The 22112-nt window shown below is 48.2% G+C and overlaps 1 protein-coding gene across 1 annotated transcript in view; it reads left to right on the top strand.

Annotated features, from left to right (window-relative positions):
* Positions 1-22112, top strand: part of LOC126248436 (aminopeptidase N-like) — a 467552-nt gene that overhangs the window by 349790 nt on the left and 95650 nt on the right. Inside the window, exon 11 of the mRNA XM_049949414.1 lies at positions 8842-9128. Coding sequence (XP_049805371.1) covers positions 8842-9128 — 287 coding nt within the window. The remainder of the gene's footprint in view (positions 1-8841; positions 9129-22112) is intronic.

Raw genomic sequence — 22112 nt, 5'->3', positions numbered from 1 at the left:
TTTGGCTTTTAGATGCTTCTGCTGGCATCTTCTTCAGGATTCAGGTGGTGCCACTGGACGGCTGAACATGTCTAAAGACAGTGTCGCCTCACTTTTTTTTTATAATAAGCTATTTTGCCTAGCTTTTTCGGAGAAGTGATGAAACTCTGACTGCTATTCGTGGACCATGAATACACTGGGTAAACACTGAAAGCAGGTACTACCTGACCACGATATTATTGCACTTAGCCCTGCATTGCCATTACCGGAAATATGCCCCGACGTCATAGTAAACAAGTGCAGTGGTGAGTAAGTAAAGCGCGACGCAAATGATATCAAGACAATTTTGCATATACACACAACAGAAAAAGTTTTGCATCAGCCCGGTTCCCATAACTCCTGAAGATAGACGTTGACTTTGGATATTATATCACAGACACACGCCCTTTGGCTGTTCAGAGATGTCACTAAACCCGCCCAAAGATATTAACAACCATGTATGAGCAGCGCCTATTAGACGGAGGGGGTCCGACAGCCGACCAGTTCCAGTCATTCCGCCTGGAAGGAGGTACACGGCTCGTGTTGTCTGTAGTTCAGCTATGCCTAGACGGTGAATACCGTGGTTCGATCGCGTGCGCATTGTTACTTTGTGCCAGGAAGGGCTCTCAACAAGTGTCCAGGCGTCCCGGAGTGAACCAAAGCGATGTTGTTCGGACATGGAGATACAGAGAGACAGGAACTGTCGATAACATTCTTCGCTCAGGCAGCCCAAGGGCTACTACTGCAGTGGATAGCCGCTACCTACGGATTATGGCTTGGAGGAACCCTGACAGCAACGCCACCATGTTGAATAACGTTTCTCGTGCAACCACAGGACGTCGTGTTACGACTCAAACTGCGCGCAATAGGCTGCATGATGCGCAACTTCACTCTCGACGTCCATGGCGAGGTCCATCTTTGCAACCACGACACCACGCAGCGCGGTACAGATGGGCCCAACAACATGCCGGATGGACCGCTCAGGATTGGCATCACGTTCCCTTCACCGATGAGTGTCGCATATGCTTTCAACCACACAATCGTCGGAGACGTGTTTGGAGACAACCCGGTCAGGCTGAACACCTTAGACACACTGCCCAGCGAGTGCAGCAAGGTGGAGGTTCCCTGCTGTTTTGGGGTGGCATTATGTGGAGCCGACGTACGCCGCTGGTGGTCATGGAAGGCGCCATAATGGCTGTACGATACGTGAATGCCATCCTCCGACCGATAGTGCAACCATATCGGCAGCATATTGGCGAGGCATTCGTCTTCATGGACGACAGTTCGCGCCCTCATCGTGCACATGTTGTGAATGACTTCCTTCAAGATAACGACATCTAGACACTAGAATGGCCAGCATGTTCTCCAGACATGAACCGTATCGAACATGCCTGGGATAGATTGAAAAGGGTTGTTCATGGACGTCGTGATCCACCAACCACTCAACCACTCTTAGGGATCTACGCCGAATCGCCGTTGAGGAGTGGGACAATCTGGACCAACAGTGCCTTGATGAACTTGTGGATAGTATGCCACGACGAATACAGGCATGCATCAGTGCAAGAGGACGTGCTACTGGGTATTAGAGGTACCGGTGTGTACAGCAATCTGGACCACTATGTCTGAAGGTCTCTCTGTATGGTGGGACAATATGCAATGTGTGGTTTTCATGAGCAATGAAAAAGGGCGGAAATGATGTTTATGTTGATCTCTCTTCCAATTTTCGGTACAGGTTCCGGAACTCTCGGAACCGAGGTGATGCAAACTTCTTTTAGTATGTGTACTATCAACTGTTTCAGAGTGTCCTCGTGAAGGATCACGGGAAAAACCCACGACAAGTGAGTGGAATAATATTGTGGTCGACTAATACGGAAGAAAGGGCAATCCAAAACATTATCGATAATTTTTCTATGGGTTGGAACCACAACCATGTAATACTTTTTAAATGAAACTTTCGCCCTTTGGCAGTATGTATCCACTATACACTCATGATTTCGGCTTTTGGCCATTTTCAAGTACCACACTGAATATAGATGGCCTCGTGGGGTCTTCGCCGCATTCGAACCCTACCATTAGCTCTTACCAACCGAAATCGAGACTCATTTGACCAGGCCACAGTTTTCCAGTCGTCTAGGGTCCAAGCGATATGATCACGTGCCAGGAGAGAAGGTGCACGCGATGTTCTGTTAGCAAAAGGCACTCGCATCGGTCGTCTGCTGCCATAGGCCACTGACGCCAAATTTCGCCGCACTGTCCTAACTTTCGTCGTATGTCCCACAATGATTTGTGCAGTTATTTCACGCAGTGTTGCTTATCTGTTAGCACAGACAACTCTACGCAAGCGCCACTGCTCTTGATAGTTAGGTGGAGGTCACTGGCCACTGCGTGGTCCGTGATGAGAGGTAGTGCCTAAAATTGGTATTCTCGGCACACTCTTGACACTGTGGATGTCGGGAGATTGAATTCCCTGACGATTTCCGAAATGAAATGTTCCATGCGTCTAGCTCCAACTACCATTCCGCGATCAAAGTCTGTTATTCCCGTCGTGCGGCCATAATCACGTTGGAAACCTTTTCACATGAATAGCCTGAATACAAATGACAGGTCCGTCAATGCACTGCCATTTCATACCTTGTGTACGGGATACTAACGCCATTTGTACATGTGTGTATTGTTATGTTACGACTTTTGTCACCTCAGTGCACATGAAACCACAGTGGACCAGAAAATATGTAACATTATGTCAATGCGATGTAGCATCGAAAAAAATCGCTTTAAATTAAAAGATTTAAAAAATTCTTGAGAGTGTGTTACTTACATGCTGGGCATGATAAGACTTTTGATTATATAATGTAGGTGTCACAGCTTAAAAACGAAAATATATTCACAAAGTGTTCGGCAGAAATAAAACGAACATATGTGACGTACACTGGATAGAATGGTCATCAGAAACAGTCGTCATACTCTGAAGCGCCACTGAAACTGGTATAGGTATGCGTATTCAAATACAGAGATACGTGAACAGGCAGAAGACGGCGCTGCGGTCGGCAACGCCTATACAAGACAACTAGGCCACTACCCTACCCTAGCCACACACCATACATGTAAGAAAAGGAGGGTAAATAGGAAAGAGAAAAGGAAGGAGCATGAAGTTAGAGCTCGAATGCTCATATAAATGCTAATGTAGTACAGCATTCATACAATGTAGTTATATAACTTCATAAAGAAGGTAATAATTACAAAAGAATGAAACCTTTAAATACAGCAATCCATTCATGTCATATTATAGCTAATACTAAAGCCAGGTGTCGGCTGCGCCTTACAATTATTTTGTAAGCCATTTCTTTCGTGAATAAATCACATTTCCTTAAAATCCTCTCAATATGTCCGGCTTCTACTTTTCCTATAGGAACTTTTATGTGATATCTTCATTCTACATCGCTATGGACGGTTTCTCTTAGGTATTTCACAATTCTTACAGTTTCCAATGATTTATCTGCTATATTCTGGAAACTGGCGTTGGGACGGAAATGACATCCGAGGTGGTCCCTCACATGTTCTATCACGGACATATCTGAGGACCTGGATGGCCATGAGAGTACCTCAACATTTAAGTAAATTTAAGTAAATTAGAATTCTATGGTGTCACGGGCAGTGCTGCAAAATGGTTCAAGTCATACCTCACTAACAGGAAACAAAGGGTGTCAGTGCAAGGGACTAGTGAATTAAGTCATCAGTCATCATCAGAATGGGAAGAAATTACATGTGGTTTCACACAAGGATCCATCTTAGGGCCATTGCTTTTTCTTGTGTACATTAATGATCTCTCATCAGTTACACTGCCAGAAGCAGAGTTCGTTTTGTTTGCAGATGACACAAGTATTGCAATAAATAGTATGTCAACTGTAGTTCTAGAAAGATCTGCTAATGATATTTTCATGGATATTAATAAATGGTTTAAAGCCAACTCACTGACATTAAACTTCGAAATGACTCACTATATGCAATTCAGAACCTGTAAGAGGTTTCCACCCAGCATATGCATAAAATACAAAGAACAGCAGATAGAAGAGGTTGACAGTCTTAAATTCCTGGGATTACAACTTGATAATAAATTCAGTTGGGAAGAGCACACCACAGAACTGCAGAAACGCCTTAACAAATCTGTATTTGCAATTCGAGTGTTAGCAGACATAGGCGACATAAAAATGAAAAAGCTTGCATACTTTGCCTACTTTCATTCCATAATGTCATATGGTATAATATTTTGGGGTAACTCTTCAAGTCAAACAAAAGTTTTCAGAGTCCAAAAGCGTGTAATACGTATTATTTGTGGAGTAAATTCACGGACGTCCTGTAGAAACCTCTTCAAAGAACTGTGTATACTAACTACTGCCTCTCGGTATATTTACTCATTAATGAAATTTGTCCTAAATAATATATCTCTTTTTCCAACAAACAGGTCAGTTCATACATACAATACCAGGAACAAAAATGATCTGCACAAGGACTTAAAAGCACTTACTTTAGTTCAAAAAGGGGTCCACTACTCAGGAACACTCATCTTCAATAATTTGCCAGTAAACATAAAAAATTTAGTTACAAATAAATATCAGTTCAAAAGGAGCCTGAAAGACTTACTAGTGGCCAACTCCTTCTACTCTATTGACGAATTTTTTAATAGAAACAAATGATGTATATATTCATACTATTAGTATTGTCATTTCAGCAAAAAAAAAAAATTGACATGTTCCACATCCACGAGGATCTCCTCAGCACGGATCTATGGAACGAAAACTAATCTAATCTAAACGCAAACAATTCATAAAGACACGTGTTATGTGTGGACGAGTAATGTCCTGTTGAAAAATGCCCCCCCCCCGCGATTCATTCTCATGTGATGACCGCGGCATACGGCGGTGCCGTCAGTTCCCTCAGTCACTACCAGACGTGACCTGAAGTCATACTCGATGTCGCCCCACACCATAACGCCAGGAGTAACACCGCTGTGACTCCCAAACGGAAGAATGGGGCCTCACCTCACGTCGCCGTCATACTTGCCGTCGATGATCATCTGGGGTAGCGCACAATTGCGATTCATCGCTGAACGCGATGTGACTCCATTCATCAGCAGTCCATGCTGCCCACTTACGGCACCACTCCAAACACAGCCTAGGCATGGGACGGAAATTCCCTAGTCAGCCGCTCCTAGGCGCTGACCAGTGATGCGGTATGACATAGAATGTTGCACATAGTGCATTAATTGTTCTCGGATGGCAGGTGCAGATGTGAGAGAGTTATGGTGTGCTTGGTGCACAGGGTGGTGATCGTCAGATGCAGTCGACCGGAATCTTGACGACGAGTACGCTAGCGCTCATGTTCCCATGCAGCCAAACATCGGGCCCCTGTTGAATCCAAATTCCCCAGAAATCTAGATATCGTACGATTCGACCAGCCGTCCAAATGGAGACCCACAATGAGACCCCTTCCAAACGCTGTAGAGTTCTGATAACGCTGTATCACACATGTACACGGAATTTCCGTGTCTTTCAGTGATCAATCAGTATCTGACGCTCTTCACGCCCCTTACATAGCCTAGCATGTCTGATTACAAAATTAAACACGGACAACACTAATGTACTCTGATGGCCATTCTACCCGCCACTCCGGCCCCGGTGGCCGAGCGGTTCTAGGCGCATCAGTCCGGAACCGCGCGACTGCTACGGTCGCAGGTTCGAATCCTGCCTCGGGCATGGATGTGTGTGATGTCCTTAGGTTAGTTAGGTTTAAGTAGTTCTAAGTTCTCTAGGGGACTGATGACCTCAGATGTTAAGTCCAATAGTGCTCAGAGCCATTTGAATTTTCTACCCACCACAGAGAACTGCAACTATAATCATTGACATGCCTGTCAATGGTGTGTATCAACTGTATGTATGTGTACGAAGTTGCGAGTTAATTTATATCAGATCACGTCTTGTAAGTAACTCACCTGTTTTGTCAGGCAGTGTATACTGTATATGGAAGAGAGCGTACTGGAAAGTAATGGCTCTGAATTTTTTATTGTGTTCTCAATATCAGTTGAGGTATTACATGTCATGCGTATTACTCGGTCGACTTCGTTGACGCAAGTTGCAACACTGTGCTGCTAGAGGGTTCCGAATCGTAGCGTGTAACATGGCGGTGTGTAACGATACTTTGTAGGTGTGTGAGAAACACAGTGCAGTAAGCGAGTTTCTAACCGCAGGAAACTTGCCAAAGAGTTCGTCCACACATGTCATTGATGGCCGGGAGGCCCCTTCCGGGGGAATTCGGCCGCAGAGTTGCAAGTCTTATTGCAGGTGACACCACATTGGTCGACTTGCGTGTCGGTGATGATGGTAACACCACAACACCCAGTCCACGAGCGGAGAAAATCTCGAACCCGTCCGGGAATCGAACCCGGGCCCACTGCAAAGAAGGCAAGCACTTTACCACTCAGCTAAGTAGGCGGACTTTAGCATGACAATGCCAGATCACACTCCAGCGTTGCGACATCTGCAACAGTCTGACGGCTTGGGTTCACTGGCATCGATCATTCTCCATACATACTTGGCCCCATCCGATTTTCATTTTGTTCCAAAACTTGGAGAACACCTTCGAGGACTCCACTTAGTGATGAAACAGTACATTTAGAGATGAGGTTGTGGCTCCGTCAATAAAGTCAAGCATTCTACAGTGACGGTATCAACAAACTGGTCCCTCGTAGGGAGAAATGTGTTCGTAACTATGTTGAGAAATAAATATATGCATGAAGAAGAAAGGTGTAGAAAGTTAATAAAGTTTAATTTAAAAAGCTTAAAGAGTTTTCACATAAAAAGTTGGTTGGAATTACTTTTCAGCCACACTCGTAGAAATCATGTCGTTCTTGGCGGGGAGGAATCATCAATCGAAGAGTGTTACAGGGCCATTACTGCTCACGAAGTACATAAATGTACAGGTGGATAACGTCAGAATATAAACGGCTGTTCACGGATGATTTTGCTGTGTATAGAAAAGTTGCAACGCCAGAAAACTGTAGCGAAATACAAGACGACTTGCAGCAGACAGACGGTGGCAAGTACTGGAAGTAGACCCTCCAATACAAATAAACGCAACATGTTACTCATAAATAAGTGAAAAGGCCCCCGATTCTCTCATTATGGGACTGATGATCAATCGCTGTGGACATAACATCGGTAAAATATCTAACAGTATGCGTGCAGGACAACCTGAAGTGGAACAACCACATAAAGTTAGTTGTAGGTAAGCAGATGCCAAAGTGAGATTCATTGGAAGCATCCTACGGAAATGTAGTTCACTTGCACAGAGGTAACGTATAAAACCCTCGTTCTATCGATTCTTCAGTACTGCTCGTCAGTCTCAGACCCTTAGCTGGTAGGATTAATAGAGGTATAGGGAAGATCCTATGGTGAGCAATACGTTTCGGCACGTTTCCTTCAATAAGCTCGACAGCGACACGGAGACGCTCATCAAGTTAAAATGGTTCAAATGGCTCTGAGCACTATGGGACTTAACTTCTGAGCCGGCCAGTGTGGCCGTGCGGTTCTAGGCGCTTCAGTCTGGAACCGCGTGACCGCTACGGTCGCAGGTTCGAATCCTGCCTCGGGCATGGATGTGTGTGATCTCCTTAGGTTAGTTAGGTTTAAGTAGTTCTAAGTTCTAGGCGACTGATGACCTCAGAAGTTAAGTCGCATAGTGCTCAGAGCCATTTTTTAACTTAACATCTGAGGTCATCAGTCCCCTAGAACTTAGAACTACTTAAACCTAACTAACCTAAGGACATCACACACATCCATGCCCGAGGCAGGATTCGAACCTGCGATCGTAGCGGTCGCGCGGTTCCAGACTGTAGCGCCTAGAGCCGCTCGGCCACCCCGGCCGGCATCAAGTTTAGGTGGTCAACGCTGACAGAGAGACGTTGTGAATCAAGGAAAAGCTTACTGTTATAATTACGAGAGCATGCATCCTAAGAAAACTTGGGCAACATATCATTTCCCTCCACATACTTTTCGCAAAATGACCATGATAGGAGAATACCAGAAAGTCGAAGGCATAGGGAGACTTACCGACTGTTGTTCTTCCCGCCATCGAATTTCAAACGGAATAGGAAAGGGGGAAATCGTAGCAGTACCCGCCACCATAGCCCATAAGGTTGCTTTCGAAGTCTTCATATATGTGTAGGCGTAGGCATATCTTGCAAGGGGCAAACAATATCTGGCCAGTTGCACGCATCTCTTCTGATAAACTTGATGAAAACACACATGAGAGAAAAGCCTTATTTGAGAAAAAAACTGTCATGAGGAAAATACAAGTGTCAGAAATGTGTTTTAGCAAAGGAAACTGAGGGATTTGAAGTACGAATTGTTGGAGCATCTATCCCGTTTGCCAGATTAGATACCGTCTGACATTCATCTATTTCTATATCCAAAAATAAAGATAAATAAAAATGTTTATGAACAAATGAAGCGGCTACTGCAGGTTCCATGACCACACTGTGTTGATGGGAACCACTCATTGGAAACGTATTGGTCAATCTGCATTGACCTAAAAGAAGGCTACATCGACAAAACTAATTGCATTTTTGACATTTCACTACCAGGCTGAGTACGTTGTTTTTGCCTTGCCTTCGAATAACTTTTTTCATCCATATATCCAATATTAATTTTTGTATGACATAAAGTCAAATCTAATGCTTCTCAAATACACGGGGTGATGAAGCCGTAAGGAAAATGAGGGACGAAGGTCGTCCTATATCACGGTAACGAGTGTGTGCGTGTGTTGCAGGTTACTTCCGCGTGAACTACGCGCGCAACGTGCTGCAGTGGCGGCGGCTGAGCGGCCTTCTGGCGCGCGACGTGGAGGCGGTGCCGGCGGAGGGCCGCGCGCAGCTGCTCGACGACGCCTTCAGCCTGACAGCGGCGCAGCTGCTCGACTACCGCGTCGCGCTCGGGCTGGCCGCCTCCTTCCTCGAGAAGGATACGGCGCCCGGGCCCTGGGCCGTCGCCACCACCTATTTTGGAGACATTCTCGACCGCCTACGCTACAGACCTGGCATCATGCAGATCTTCTCGGTACTGGCTTCGTGATTTGAACATGTAACTTATCACAGTGAATAAACACTATCTGGTCCAAAATATCAGCAGTCTATATGATGGTTTGAACTATGCCGGGAATAGTTTCAGTGAGGTGTTTGTACGTCTGTAGAGGAATGACAGCACATTCTTCCCCAAGAGCCGAAACCAGCGAGGGTAGTAATGTTTGACACTGGGGCCTGGAGCAAAGTCGACGTTCCAACTCATCACAAAGGGGTTCCATTAGGGTCAGGTTACGACTCTGGACAGGCCAGTTCATTTTAGCAATGTTGTTGTCCTCAAGCCATTGCCTCACAGATGCTACTTTAATGAACGGGTGCACTGTCCTGCTGATACATTGGCATGGTCGCCAAGCAGTTTCTCTACTGTAAACAGTCACGATTCTGTAAAATGTGCTGCATTTAGCGTTTCCTTAAGCGCAGTAAGGCGGCGACACCCTAACCCTGAAGAACATCACCTCACCGTAGCAACACCACCTCCTCTTTGCTTCGCCATTGGCACTATACATAGCGGCAGATAACGTTTTCCAGGCTTCTTCCAAACGCAAATCCTTACATCGGATTGCAACAGAATGTGGCGTGATTCACACTCCAAATCACTCGCTTCCAGCCACCCACCGAGCAGTGGCATCGCTGCTTACACCGCCTGTCGTGTTGCGTAGCAATGACTGCAAAAATGTGTGCTTTATAAGGAGCTCCTCCACAATTGTACTTCATTCTTTTAACTCCCTAAGCACTCCATGGACTGCTGGTAGCACTCTGGAGCTCAAAAGTGATTTCTTCGATTGATTTTTTACAACCACCCTTCGGAACGCTGTATGGACCCTTTCCATCAGTACATGAGATCTGCCTGATCTTGCTTTAGCTGTTGCTGTTCCTTCACGTTTCCATTGCCCAATCACATAATCAACAATAGACTTGGGTAGATGTAGAAGGACTGAAACGTCCTCGATGGGTCTGTCACTCAGATGACAACCGATGACTAGTCCACGTACGAAGTCTGAGCTCCCTGACTGCCCAATTCTGATGTTACTGCTTCTGTACTGACAACACAATATGATGTGTTGGTGAATGTGCCAACACCTTGTAGATAGAGGAGGCCGAAATGCACGCTATCTAACGCAGACGGGCGTGAATTCTGGAACAGGATAAGTAGTGAATTCTAATAAGAAAGGTATGCAGCTCCTCTAATACTTAACTTTTATTTATCCGTGTTGTGAATACAGCATTCTTGATGAGACATTTCATACGATAACTATCAAACTATGTAAGGCTAATGGCGCCTTGCTAAGTCGTAGCCATGAACTTAGCTGAAGGCTATTCTGTCTCTCGGCAAATGAGAGCAAAGGCTTCGTCCGTATAGTTGCTAGCAACGTTGTCGTACAACTGGGGCGAGTTCTCGTACGTCTCTCGAGACCTGCCGTGTGGTGGCGCTCGGTCTGCGATCACACAGTGGCGACACGCGGGTCCGACATGTACTAATGGACCGCGGCCGATTTAAGCTACCACCTAGCAAGTGTGGTGTCTGGCAGTGACACCACACAATACACTCTGTCTCCCTTTCTACTGACAGCTCCACCTCTCGTGACATCTAGTGGCCAGTTCCGCATTACATACGGATGTTCTGATACTTTTGATCGGATAGTGTTCTTGCACTAACACGTTATGACACGAAAGACATTGAGACGAATACCTTTGTAGTGTGTCCCCAACCTACAGCTCCCTCTCTTTTCCCGAGTTATTAGTATACAGAACGTCAATATAGGATATAGTGACCTCGCATGTCCAGAGCGGGATGCACAATGGTTCCCTATATTGTGGGTCAGGTTGTCTAGAAAGGTTTGCGGTAACACACCCAATAAACGTCAACAATGAACAATGTTCCATGGTAGCAGCGTTATGGCTGCAACAGGTGAAGTCATGTGATATGATTCCCTGGAAGATTCCAAGGGGTAGGTTCAACCCTCTAATTGGAAGTTTTTTCCTCCCTTCTTTCTCAGTGGCGCCTTTCCATCGAGAATGTGAGATTTGTTTATCAAATGTATCTTCTGATTGTAGGTGACTGTAATGGTGTGTGTCATGTTTGTGTTGTATGGTTCTGAGGGAAGACAGAGAGTGAAATTCGGTACTGTCACTTAGCCTACTCCTTTCGAGTAACGCCAAGGGCATCTCCGGTTTCAGCGACTCCATCCGGCGGACGGATCACCATCAACAGTTTCGCATGCACTCTCTCCTCCCCTTTCCGGCCGAATAACGACCCTGAAAATTTCTTCCACCTCTAGGATTCGAAATGGCTTGCCACCGAGTGGAGCGCCGCCCCAATAGCGTGCTTCAGCGACCTCGGCTACAGCCTTGAACCTGGCTCCTAGATGTGTGATTTTTTCATGAGGTAGGTTATCGTAATCCGTTTTATCTATTCCGAGACCATATCCACCACGAAAAACGTACACACACCGTTTACTGACGTCATTCATGTAGATCGCAGCTGTCACAGTCTTCATAGGAATTAAATGCGTTGGCGCACGTCGTCCTAATTTGATTCTCAATCCAGATGAGAATACTGGCACCACAATATCGGCCTGTATCCACAAAGCTGGCACGGTTGTAACGTGTCCTAAGGGTGCACCAGAAAGACGGACGGTGAGAAACCCTCTCCAAGGCTAAACGGTGACTCGTCTCTGCACAAGAAATGATCCCACTTTTGCCGCATTCATTCATGGTCGGCAAGACAACCGCACGTAATGTCATTCTTTCCTAAAATTGTACGCCAACGCACGCAAGACGCACTCAAGACCGCCACATCCAAGTACTTTTTTAAGCACTCTAAGCGGTCTCGTACTGCCGTACCACGTATTTTCATGTTGTTCCGTCACAGTTTAGACTGCACAATGCCGCCATTACGTAGTCTCTTCGCAGATCTGAGAGATACCTTAACATACGAAAGAGAGTGTATATTTCTGATATCTGTTTATTGTGAAATTAAGTAATGCGTTTTGCGCTTGTGTCTTCCTGAAACTCATAGTGAACTTTACACCCTCCATTTCTGTTAATTCGTCTAGCCATTGAAAGCTATATTGTTTCTAAATCTTAGATTGGAAAATCTCATTGGCATGACTCATTTGACTTGTGTGCTGTTGACCACTTATTTATACAACAGCGAGTGGTGAAGGTGATAGTCATCTTAAAATTTTTAAGCAACCATTTGGCTTTCTTTAAAAACGAAGGTTAAATGATTCTTTATAGAATTCTGCATCCGCTATCATCTATAAATTTTGCTTCCATGTGCATAACGAGTCACTTCAACCGTAAGTACATGTGGAGTAATACGTAATACGGATGTAATCGGCATCATTCCAGTATAGCGTCAGTGGAAAATCACTAAAGTAGGTGACATCGTTGAGGCACTTGGGCGTGACACGGTAGAACGTAGTGAAGTAGAACGAAGACGTAATCTCGTGCCAAGAAAGGTTTTGTGGTTCTGGGAAGGTATAGGTTTTCTACAAGCGAAATCCAATGGCTGAGCAAGATAGTAGGGACACCTAGGTAGATGTGGTTGCACCTTTGGCCTAGCCGGCCGTGGTGGCCGAGCGGTTATAGGCGCTTCAGTTCGGAACCGCGCAACTGCTACGGTCGCAGGTTCGAATCCTGCCTCGGGCATGGATGTGTGTTATATCCTTAGGTTAGTTAGGTTTAAGTAGTTCTAAGTTCTAGGGAACTGATGACCTCAGATGTTGAGTCCCATAGTGCTCAGAGCCATTTGAACCATTTTGAACCTTTGGCCTCCAAAGCAACCTGTGAATACACTTAGGGATCAACAGACACAAATCCTAAGCTGTGCTCAATGAGAAATTATACTTTTATTCTATTCCATTTCCTTGAGGGCTGCTGTAAAACGATATTGAATGCTTGCTTGTTTTTCCAACAGGAACCACAATAACTCGACAATATTCATCTCTCTTGATTGTAGACGCTAGGGAGGGAGTGTTATTTCATCCTCCTAACAGCCAAATCAGTTTTGCATATTTGGAGCCGTCTGAAGGCGGAAATTATCACACTGAAAGGCTCAGTCCTTGCTGGGAACAATTCCTACACCTGAAACTTCCTGGCAGATTAAAACTGTGTGCCCGACCGAGACTCGAACTCGGGACCTTTGCCTTTCGCGGACAAGTGCTCTACCAACTGAGCTACCGAAGCACGACTCATGCCCGGTACTCACAGCTTTACTTCTGCCAGTACCTCGCCTCCTACCTTCCAAACTTTACAGAAGCTCTCCTGCGAACCTTGCAGAACTAGCACTCCTGAAAGAAAGGATATAGCGGAGACATGGCTTAGCCACAGCCTGCGGGATGTTTCCAGAATGAGATTTTCACTCTGCAGCGGAGTGTGCGCTGATATGAAACTTCCTGGCAGATTAAAACTGTGTGCCCGACCGAGACTCGAACTCGGGACCTTTGCCTTTCGCGGACAAGTGCTCTACCAATTGAGCTACCGAAGCACGACTCACGCCCGGTACTCACAGCTTTACTTCTGCCAGTACCTCGCCTCCTACCTTCCAAACTTTACAGAAGCTCTCCTGCGAACCTTGCAGAACTAGCACTCCTGAAAGAAAGGATATAGCGGAGACATGGCTTAGCCACAGCCTGCGGGATGTTTCCAGAATGAGATTTTCAATCTGCTGCAGAGTGAAAATCTCATTCTGGAAACATCCCGCAGGCTGTGGCTAAGCCATGTCTCCGCTATATCCTTTCTTTCAGGAGTGCTAGTTCTGCAAGGTTCGCAGGAGAGCTTCTGTAAAGTTTGGAAGGTAGGAGGCGAGGTATTGGCAGAAGTAAAGCTGTGAGTACCGGGCGTGAGTCGTGCTTCGGTAGCTCAATTGGTAGAGCACTTGTCCGCGAAAGGCAAAGGTCCCGAGTTCGAGTCTCGGTCGGGCACACAGTTTTAATCTGCCAGGAAGTTTCATATCAGCGCACACTCCGCTGCAGAGTGAAAATCTCATTCTGGAAACATCCCGCAGGCTGTGGCTAAGCCATGTCTCCGCTATATCCTTTCTTTCAGGAGTCCTAGTTCTGCAAGGTTCGCAGGAGAGCTTCTGTAAAGTTTGGAAGGTAGGAGGCGAGGTATTGGCAGAAGTAAAGCTGTGAGTACCGGGCGTGAGTCGTGCTTCGGTAGCTCAATTGGTAGAGCACTTGTGCGCGAAAGGCAAAGGTCCCGAGTTCGAGTCTCGGTCGGGCACACAGTTTTAATCTGCCAGGAAGTTTCATATCAGCGCACACTCCGCTGCAGAGTGAAAATCTCATTCTGGAAACATCCCGCAGGCTGTGGCTAAGCCATGTCTCCGCTATATCCTTTCTTTCGGGAGTGCTAGTTCTGCAAGGTTCGCAGGAGAGCTTCTGTAAAGTTTGGAAGGTAGGAGGCGAGGTACTGGCAGAAGTAAAGCTGTGAGTACCGGGCGTGAGTCGTGCTTCGGTAGCTCAGTTGGTAGAGCACTTGTCCGCGAAGGCAAAGGTCCCGAGTTCGAGTCTCGGTCGGGCACACAGTTTTAATCTGCCAGGAAGTTTCATATCAGCGCACACTCCGCTGCAGAGTGAAAATCTCATTCTGGAATTCCTACACCTGGTTAGGCACAAATTTAGCGATCGCCTGCAGGCGGAATAGCGACCGTTAGAAATAAAGTTGTGGAGCAGCCACAAGTCGTTGACAAGCTTGTACGCGACTTCTGGCTTCTCTTCAGTTTTATTCTAATTCCTGCACCACTGAATGAACGTAATTATTTAAAATGCCGAACCTTAACAATTACCTTTCATTTCACTACGATCACAAGGCGAAAAGAAACCCACGAGTTAAGAGCCCAGACAACTGTAGATGTTCCGTAATGCTTCACAGATGGAAGTAGGCGGTTTGGCTTGTAAGCTTTTCCTTTTGTTTGCGTTACATAGACGCGTTCTGAGTAAGGAACAGTGTAAAATTTGCTCATCGTACGATATCAGATATTTCCATTATTTGTCCACTTTCTGTGCTTCTTACAGCACTGAAGCCATATTTTTGCATGCCTCTGTTTTACAGTACGCTTTGCAATAATAACTCTACCACTAATGTGTTGTTTGTGCAGTGATTATAGCACTTTTTTCGTTGAAACTGCGTCTTTCAGACATGCAATAAACCAATCAGTCATTTCCGTAGTCATTGTCCTCTTATTACAGGAAATAATTTTCTTCAATGGCCTCTGGGCGCTCTCAGTACGTCTAGTTTTTTTCTGACTTTGTGTTTAGCAAAAGTATTTTTCCCATCAAGTCAGCGTGCTGTCATAACTCACGTAACTGACTCACGTTTTGGAATTTATCACGTTCACGTGACCCCATACTGCCTGTATGAAGTTCTCTTCCCATGACTTGATATTCTGAAGTTGATTGTATTCGAAACGCGTCAATAAACCAGTTGCCTTGCATTTAGTGACTATTAAATACTTATCCAGCGTCCATATCAGCACTGTTCACTTCATTTCGAGCCCTGGAAGATGGGACGGGCGAGTAGACCCTCAGTGGCGGCAGAGCGCAGGGCTGGCAAGACAGAGTCTGCGCAGTCATGCAGAAGCTGAGGGTTCGAGGTCCGGTGACAGTGCTGGCACCTGCGTCATAGGTGCGTCGTTGTGTTCGGCGTCATAATGCAGAAGCTGAGGGTTCGAGGTCCGGTGACGGTGCTGGCACCTGCGTCATAGGTGCGTCGTTGTGTTCGGCGTCATAATATAGCCCGGCTGTCTGATAATGACTGGCTAGCTCTGGAGAAGAGGGGCGAGGGTGAGAGGTTGTGGTGATGGTTGTGGTGATGATGGTGGTGGTATAAATACTGCTGTCAGGAGGCTGATTATGCATCAATCTGAGTTAGTATGCCGTGTGAGAAGGACCGCGCTGCTCGAGCGAAGGGTGTGCGGATCGCTGTTTGGCGAGACATGCTTAGGCGACTGAACTCTGCCCCGTCGGTGGCCCCATCTGCCCCCCCCCCCCCCCCATAAGACGACTATGCTTTCTAAGACGGACGACGCGTTGACTTCTTCTAAGGACGTTTGCCCGCTATCGGCGCCTCAGCTGCACGCTGTAATTATGCACTTCTCTCATGGCGGTGCATATCCTGGCCTTGATGCCGAGGAAAAGGGGTTCAAAGCGTTTCAACTCTACTTGTAGATACTGCCAGGCGCGGCCAGTGAAGAGGTCAGACTACCGCCGTGAGCCCTGCCAGGCGTGTTTATTCAGGAAGGCACTGCCCTGCCAGTGGTGGCCCCGAAGGGTGATGCGCCACCAGATCCGGCTACTCAAGAAGTCAGAGTCCTGCTGGTTGTGTTGCGCCCCCAGGCTCGGCTATTCAAGCAACCGATGTCTTGCTGGCTGCCCCATCGGTCTCTGCCAGTCTAGAGGCCTCTGCCCTGCTAGTTTCCGCGCAACTCGGCGTGACTACACAAGAAGTCACTGCCCGACCATAAGCAATTGCTCTGACGACTCAGGACATACCTGAGGCGAACCTGGCGTGCCTCCTCTCGCACCAGACACACATGGAGGTGTCACAGGTCTCGCGTAAGCGAGAAGCCGCGGCGGATACGGACGATACCTTAACCGCCGCCGCAAATTCTTCTGTTCGCAGGAGGCAGACTAAGAAGAAGGCGACTGACCAGGCGCCCCAGGGTCGCCAATCCGCCTTAGTCTCAGAACGACAGCTTCCGGAAGCCTGGGTGGAAGCGCACTGCCCAGGTACAGAAGCTCCAAAAAGTACAACCACAACGTGTCGCAACCTCGAACCGCTTCCTGGTTGACCCGGATGTGGCCATTGATGAATGAAGACCCCAGTTCTCAACAGGGACCAAAGCCGCTTAGCCCTCCACTGATTGTCATGCAATGGAAGAAAGACTACATTACTTTCAACAAGTTGGTGAAGGACGTCACCAACATTACAAGCTTCAAAACTAAGTTTCAGTACCTCCAGCGGGTCTTCCCTGCCACATTTGACGACCACAACAAACTAATGGCATTCATCTGGCAACAGGGGCTCGATTGTTTCACACACAATGCTGAGCCTCTGAAGCTCCTGAGGGTAGTTTTCCGCCACCTTCCCCTCAAAATGGCACCTGAATATCTCAAATAAGGGCTGGTCAACATGGGCTTCGCAGTTTCCACAGTGGAACCCATGAAGTCTCCAAGAATGCACAGGAGCATTCCCCTGTTTCTCGTCGCCCTGGTTGACAACTGCAAGATCTTCAATGTCGACAGAATCGCCGACATCGATGTCTCGGTTGAGACACTTCGAGCCAAGGGCAAGAGATTGCATTGCTTCTCTTTCCAAGGACTCGACCATGTTTCCAAGAATTGTACCATGCCTGTCCGCTGCGTCAAGTGCGCTGGGCATCATCAGAGCAAGAAGAAGAAAGGAGACCCGCTGCAGTGCTGCAGCTGTAGTGAAATCCATGTGGCTAGCTATAGGGGCTGCACTGTGTTCAAGATGCACAACTGTGGCTGCAGGGCGGCACGCAATGTGCAGCCTTGAGTCAGCTAAGGGTATGTCGCCAAAGCACAGGTGACGGTCCAGCAATCCATCTCTCAGCATCGCGGACTCCGTGGAGTACACCCTCCTGGGGCCCCTGCCCCATAACAGGCTGACTGTGCTACCCAGCACAATGCCACAGCCCTGCTGGCACAGCCTGCCTTCCCTGCTGCGACCACCCATGTCACATCTGCTGCTCAGGACTACACCCTGCGACCATGCCAACCAATGGAGTTCCTGCAAACAAGCTCTGTTATCTACTGAAAATCCTTAATACAGTCATGTTCCAGCTCGCAGCTCTAATCTTCGCTGTCTCGACGGCCCTTCAGGTCGCCGTTGCCTCCATGTCGTAGATGGATAACGACAATATCTACAGCCTGAAGATCTGTGTTTTCAACAAAAATAGTCTCGTCCCACAACAAGGAGAATTCAGGCAATTTCTCTGTCATGAGGCAATAGATATTGGCCTCGTATGTGAGACCCACCTCAAACCTGGAATCGCAGTCAAGGCGGCGAACTTCTGCTGTTACCAGACGGATAGACTGACTGCTGGTGGTGGCACCACTGTCTATGTCAAGACCTCTATCTGACACCACCAGGTGCACCTACCACAGCTGGCCACAATCGAAGCCACTGGTGTTCTGGTCCACACCACTTCTGGAAAGATCAACTTCGTTGTGGCCTACCAGCTTCTGTGGAGGCTTCTTCAGAGTGCTGAAATCGACACCTTGCTGGCGGTGGAGGGACGGATTTTCATTGGCGGGGACTGGAATGCGAAGTTCATGCACTGGAACTCTCGCCTTACCAATAACAGTGGACATCGCCTCCTGCGTTTTGCATAACAGAACGGCGCCAAAACCGTGGGGCCTTTCGACTCTAACGATCTTCCCAGATCATAGGCAGTCTTATGTCCTCGACGTCACCATCCTCAAGGCAGTCGACCAGTTTACATCTGCCACAACGAAAACAGCCTTGTCATTGGATCACATCCCCATGATCTTTTACACGGATGTGATCGGTCCAAGCTGACCGCCCCTCCTACGGGAATGTTGACGCTGAACGATACCAGTACGAGGTGCTCACCCTCCAACATGCACCGAACCCAATGGAAGAAGGGGCTGAGGCGACCCTTACCTTCCTCACTGCTCGTCGACCAGGAACCCATCAGCGATCCCAACGCCAAAGCCAGTACATTGACTGACACCTTCCAAGCCAACTTCACACCAGCAGAGGATGCCGTTGACATGGCCCATATATGCCTCATTGAGGAACGACTCCCCACCTTCCTGGCTGCCAGGGAGGAAGATGACATCATCACTCCGATCTCTGCTGAGGAGGTCGCTTCATAACTTCAGACACTGAATGCCCAAAAGTCTGATAGCAGTGATGTCATCACTGGCTCCTGCTACACATACTGCCAACAGTACATCAATGTATGGTGGCCATCTTCAATGAGATTCTACTTTTGGGGGTCTTCCCTTCTCTATGGAAACATGTGGAAGTGGTGGCCATCCCGAAACTCAGCAAGGACCCATGACTGCCATCAAATTACCGGCCCATTAATCTGTTACCGGCCCTCTCGGAAGTATTCAAGAGGATCTATGTGTAGTGCCTTCTTCAGCTTGTCAACCAGCAACATCTCCACCTGAATGAACAGTTTGGTTTTCAGGGTGGCCATGCCACTACTCACCAGCTGTTGTGTCTGATGGAGCGTACGATGGGGGCCCTGGAGATGAGGGAATACCTTGGGGCAGTATTCCTGGATGTCTCCTGGGCCTTTGAATCTGTGTGGCATGACGGCCTCATGTACAAACTCTCTATACACGGGGTCCCAACATTGCACATGGTCCTCATGAAGTCACAGCTCTCTCGCCACTCGTTCCACGTACAGGCCGACTAGTGGACATCTACCATCCAGCCTATCCAAGCTGGGGTGACTCAGGGGTCCGTTCTGGGCCCTCTGCTGTACACTCTATATGACTTATGTGCCGCAGGTGGACAAGGTGGAGTTAGCTCTCTGTGCTGATGACACTGCCCGTTCACCCACAGCATGAACGCACACACCATGGAACGCCACCTGGAACTCAACTGTGAGGCACTGGGGGCTTGGTCCACTAAGTGGCACCTGAAGTTCAATCCTGCCAAGAGCCAGGTGGTCACTCCACTAAGAGAGTATACTGCAGGACCTTGCACAACTCACCATCACAGGAGGACCCATATCATGGACCAAGATTGCAGAACCGAGTGAGGTGGCGCAGTGGTTAGCACACTGGACTTGCATTCAGGAGGACGACGGTTCAATACCGCGTCCGGACATCCTCATTTAGATTTTCTGTGATTTCCCTAGATCACTTCAGGCAAATGCCGGGATGGTTCCTTCGAAAGAACACGGCCGATTCCCTTCTCCATCCTTCCCTAATCCGAGCTTGTGCTCTGTCTCTAATGGCCCCGTTGTCAATGGGACGTTAAACACTAATCTCCTCCTCCAAGACTGCAGTTTACCTTGGCGTCACCTCTCGTGGCACCCTCGCATTCTTTGGATTACGGAGGGGGCTACAGGGCGCCTCTGTGCCCTATACCTTATGCTGAACATGGGGTCGACCATGCCTCCTTACCATGGCATTATGCTATATAGCTCACACTGATATGCCCACTGCTGGAGTATACGGGCATTGTGTGGGGCAATGCCGTTGACTCCAAGACAGCCACCCTACAAAGGGTCCAAAACAGGGCGCTTATACTCGCTCTGCACCTACCCAGGACTTATCCCATGCAACAACTACATGAAGACACCAGCATCCAGCTGCTGAGGGACCGCTTCCGGTCCACAGCATGTAACCTCTACGAAAAAGTGGGCGAATCCCGCAACAGTCTCATCAGGGACCTGGGCCACCAACCACACCATGAGCCAACAACACGTCGGCTGCGGGAGTGATCCGCTTCCCAGCAGACTCAGGACAAACTCAAATCAACTGTTAGCACCCTCAATCTGTCAGGTCACAAACCCAATCCCATCAGGTACTGCAAGAACAGCACACTGTGCTTAGCCTGCTCCAGCATCTGCTAATTATGCGCAAAAGGTAACCGTGCCACACTGTTCCGTCACACGGAAGCCTCTTGAAAGGTGATGATTGTCTGAGGGCTTGGTCATAGCTAGCTGCTGACGGTTCTGTGTTGGCACAGATCATTGACTAAGGCAGGCAGTCCTCTTGGAACACTGCGCTGTTTGAATCATTACTTTTTCCACAACTCTGGTGGATCACTAACAGTTTCATTCTCTCACAAGAGATGTATCATATGTTGAGCACCCACATTCTTCATAGAGCCTGTTACGATGGTTGTAGCCAGACGAGTTACGTGACTACCACGTGATATGTCTACACTCCTGGAAATGGAAAAAAGAACACATTGACACCGGTATGTCAGACCCACCATACTTGCTCCGGACACTGCGAGAGGGCTGTACAAGCAATGATCACACGCACGGCACAGCGGACACACCAGGAACCGCGGTGTTGGCCGTCGAATGGCGCTAGCTGCGCAGCATTTGTGCACCGCCGCCGTCAGTGTCAGCCAGTTTGCCGTGGCATACGGAGCTCCATCGCAGTCTTTAACACTGGTAGCATGCCGCGACAGCGTGGACGTGAACCGTATGTGCAGTTGACGGACTTTGAGCGAGGGCGTATAGTGGGCATGCGGGAGGCCGGGTGGACGTACCGCCGAATTGCTCAACACGTGGGGCGTGAGGTCTCCACAGTGCATCGATGTTGTCGCCAGTGGTCGGCGGAAGGTGCACGTGCCCGTCGACCTGGGACCGGACCGCAGCGACACACGGATGCACGCCAAGACCGTAGGATCCTACGCAGTGCCGTAGGGGACCGCACCGCCACTTCCCAGCAAATTAGGGACACTGTTGCTCCTGGGGTATCGGCGAGGACCATTCGCAACCGTCTCCATGAAGCTGGGCTACGGTCCCGCACACCGTTAGGCCGTCTTCCGCTCACGCCCCAACATCGTGCAGCCCGCCTCCAGTGGTGTCGCGACAGGCGTGAATGGAGGGACGAATGGAGACGTGTCGTCTTCAGCGATGAGAGTCGCTTCTGCCTTGGTGCCAATGATGGTCGTATGCGTGTTTGGCGCCGTGCAGGTGAGCGCCACAATCAGGACTGCATACGACCGAGGCACACAGGGCCAACACCCGGCATCATGGTGTGGGGAGCGATCTCCTACACTGGCCGTACACCACTGGTGATCGTCGAGGGGACACTGAATAGTGCACGGTACATCCAAACCGTCATCAAACCCATCGTTCTACCATTCCTATACCGGCAAGGGAACTTGCTGTTCCAACAGGACAATGCACGTCCGCATGTATCCCGTGCCACCCAACGTGCTCTAGAAGGTGTAAGTCAACTACCCTGGCCAGCAAGATCTCCGG

This window comes from Schistocerca nitens, chromosome 3 (assembly GCF_023898315.1).
Source record: "Schistocerca nitens isolate TAMUIC-IGC-003100 chromosome 3, iqSchNite1.1, whole genome shotgun sequence".
Taxonomy (NCBI): Eukaryota; Metazoa; Arthropoda; class Insecta; order Orthoptera; family Acrididae; genus Schistocerca; species Schistocerca nitens.
The sequence above is the reverse complement of the archived record's forward strand: the minus strand, read 5'-3'. Positions and strand labels throughout refer to the sequence as shown.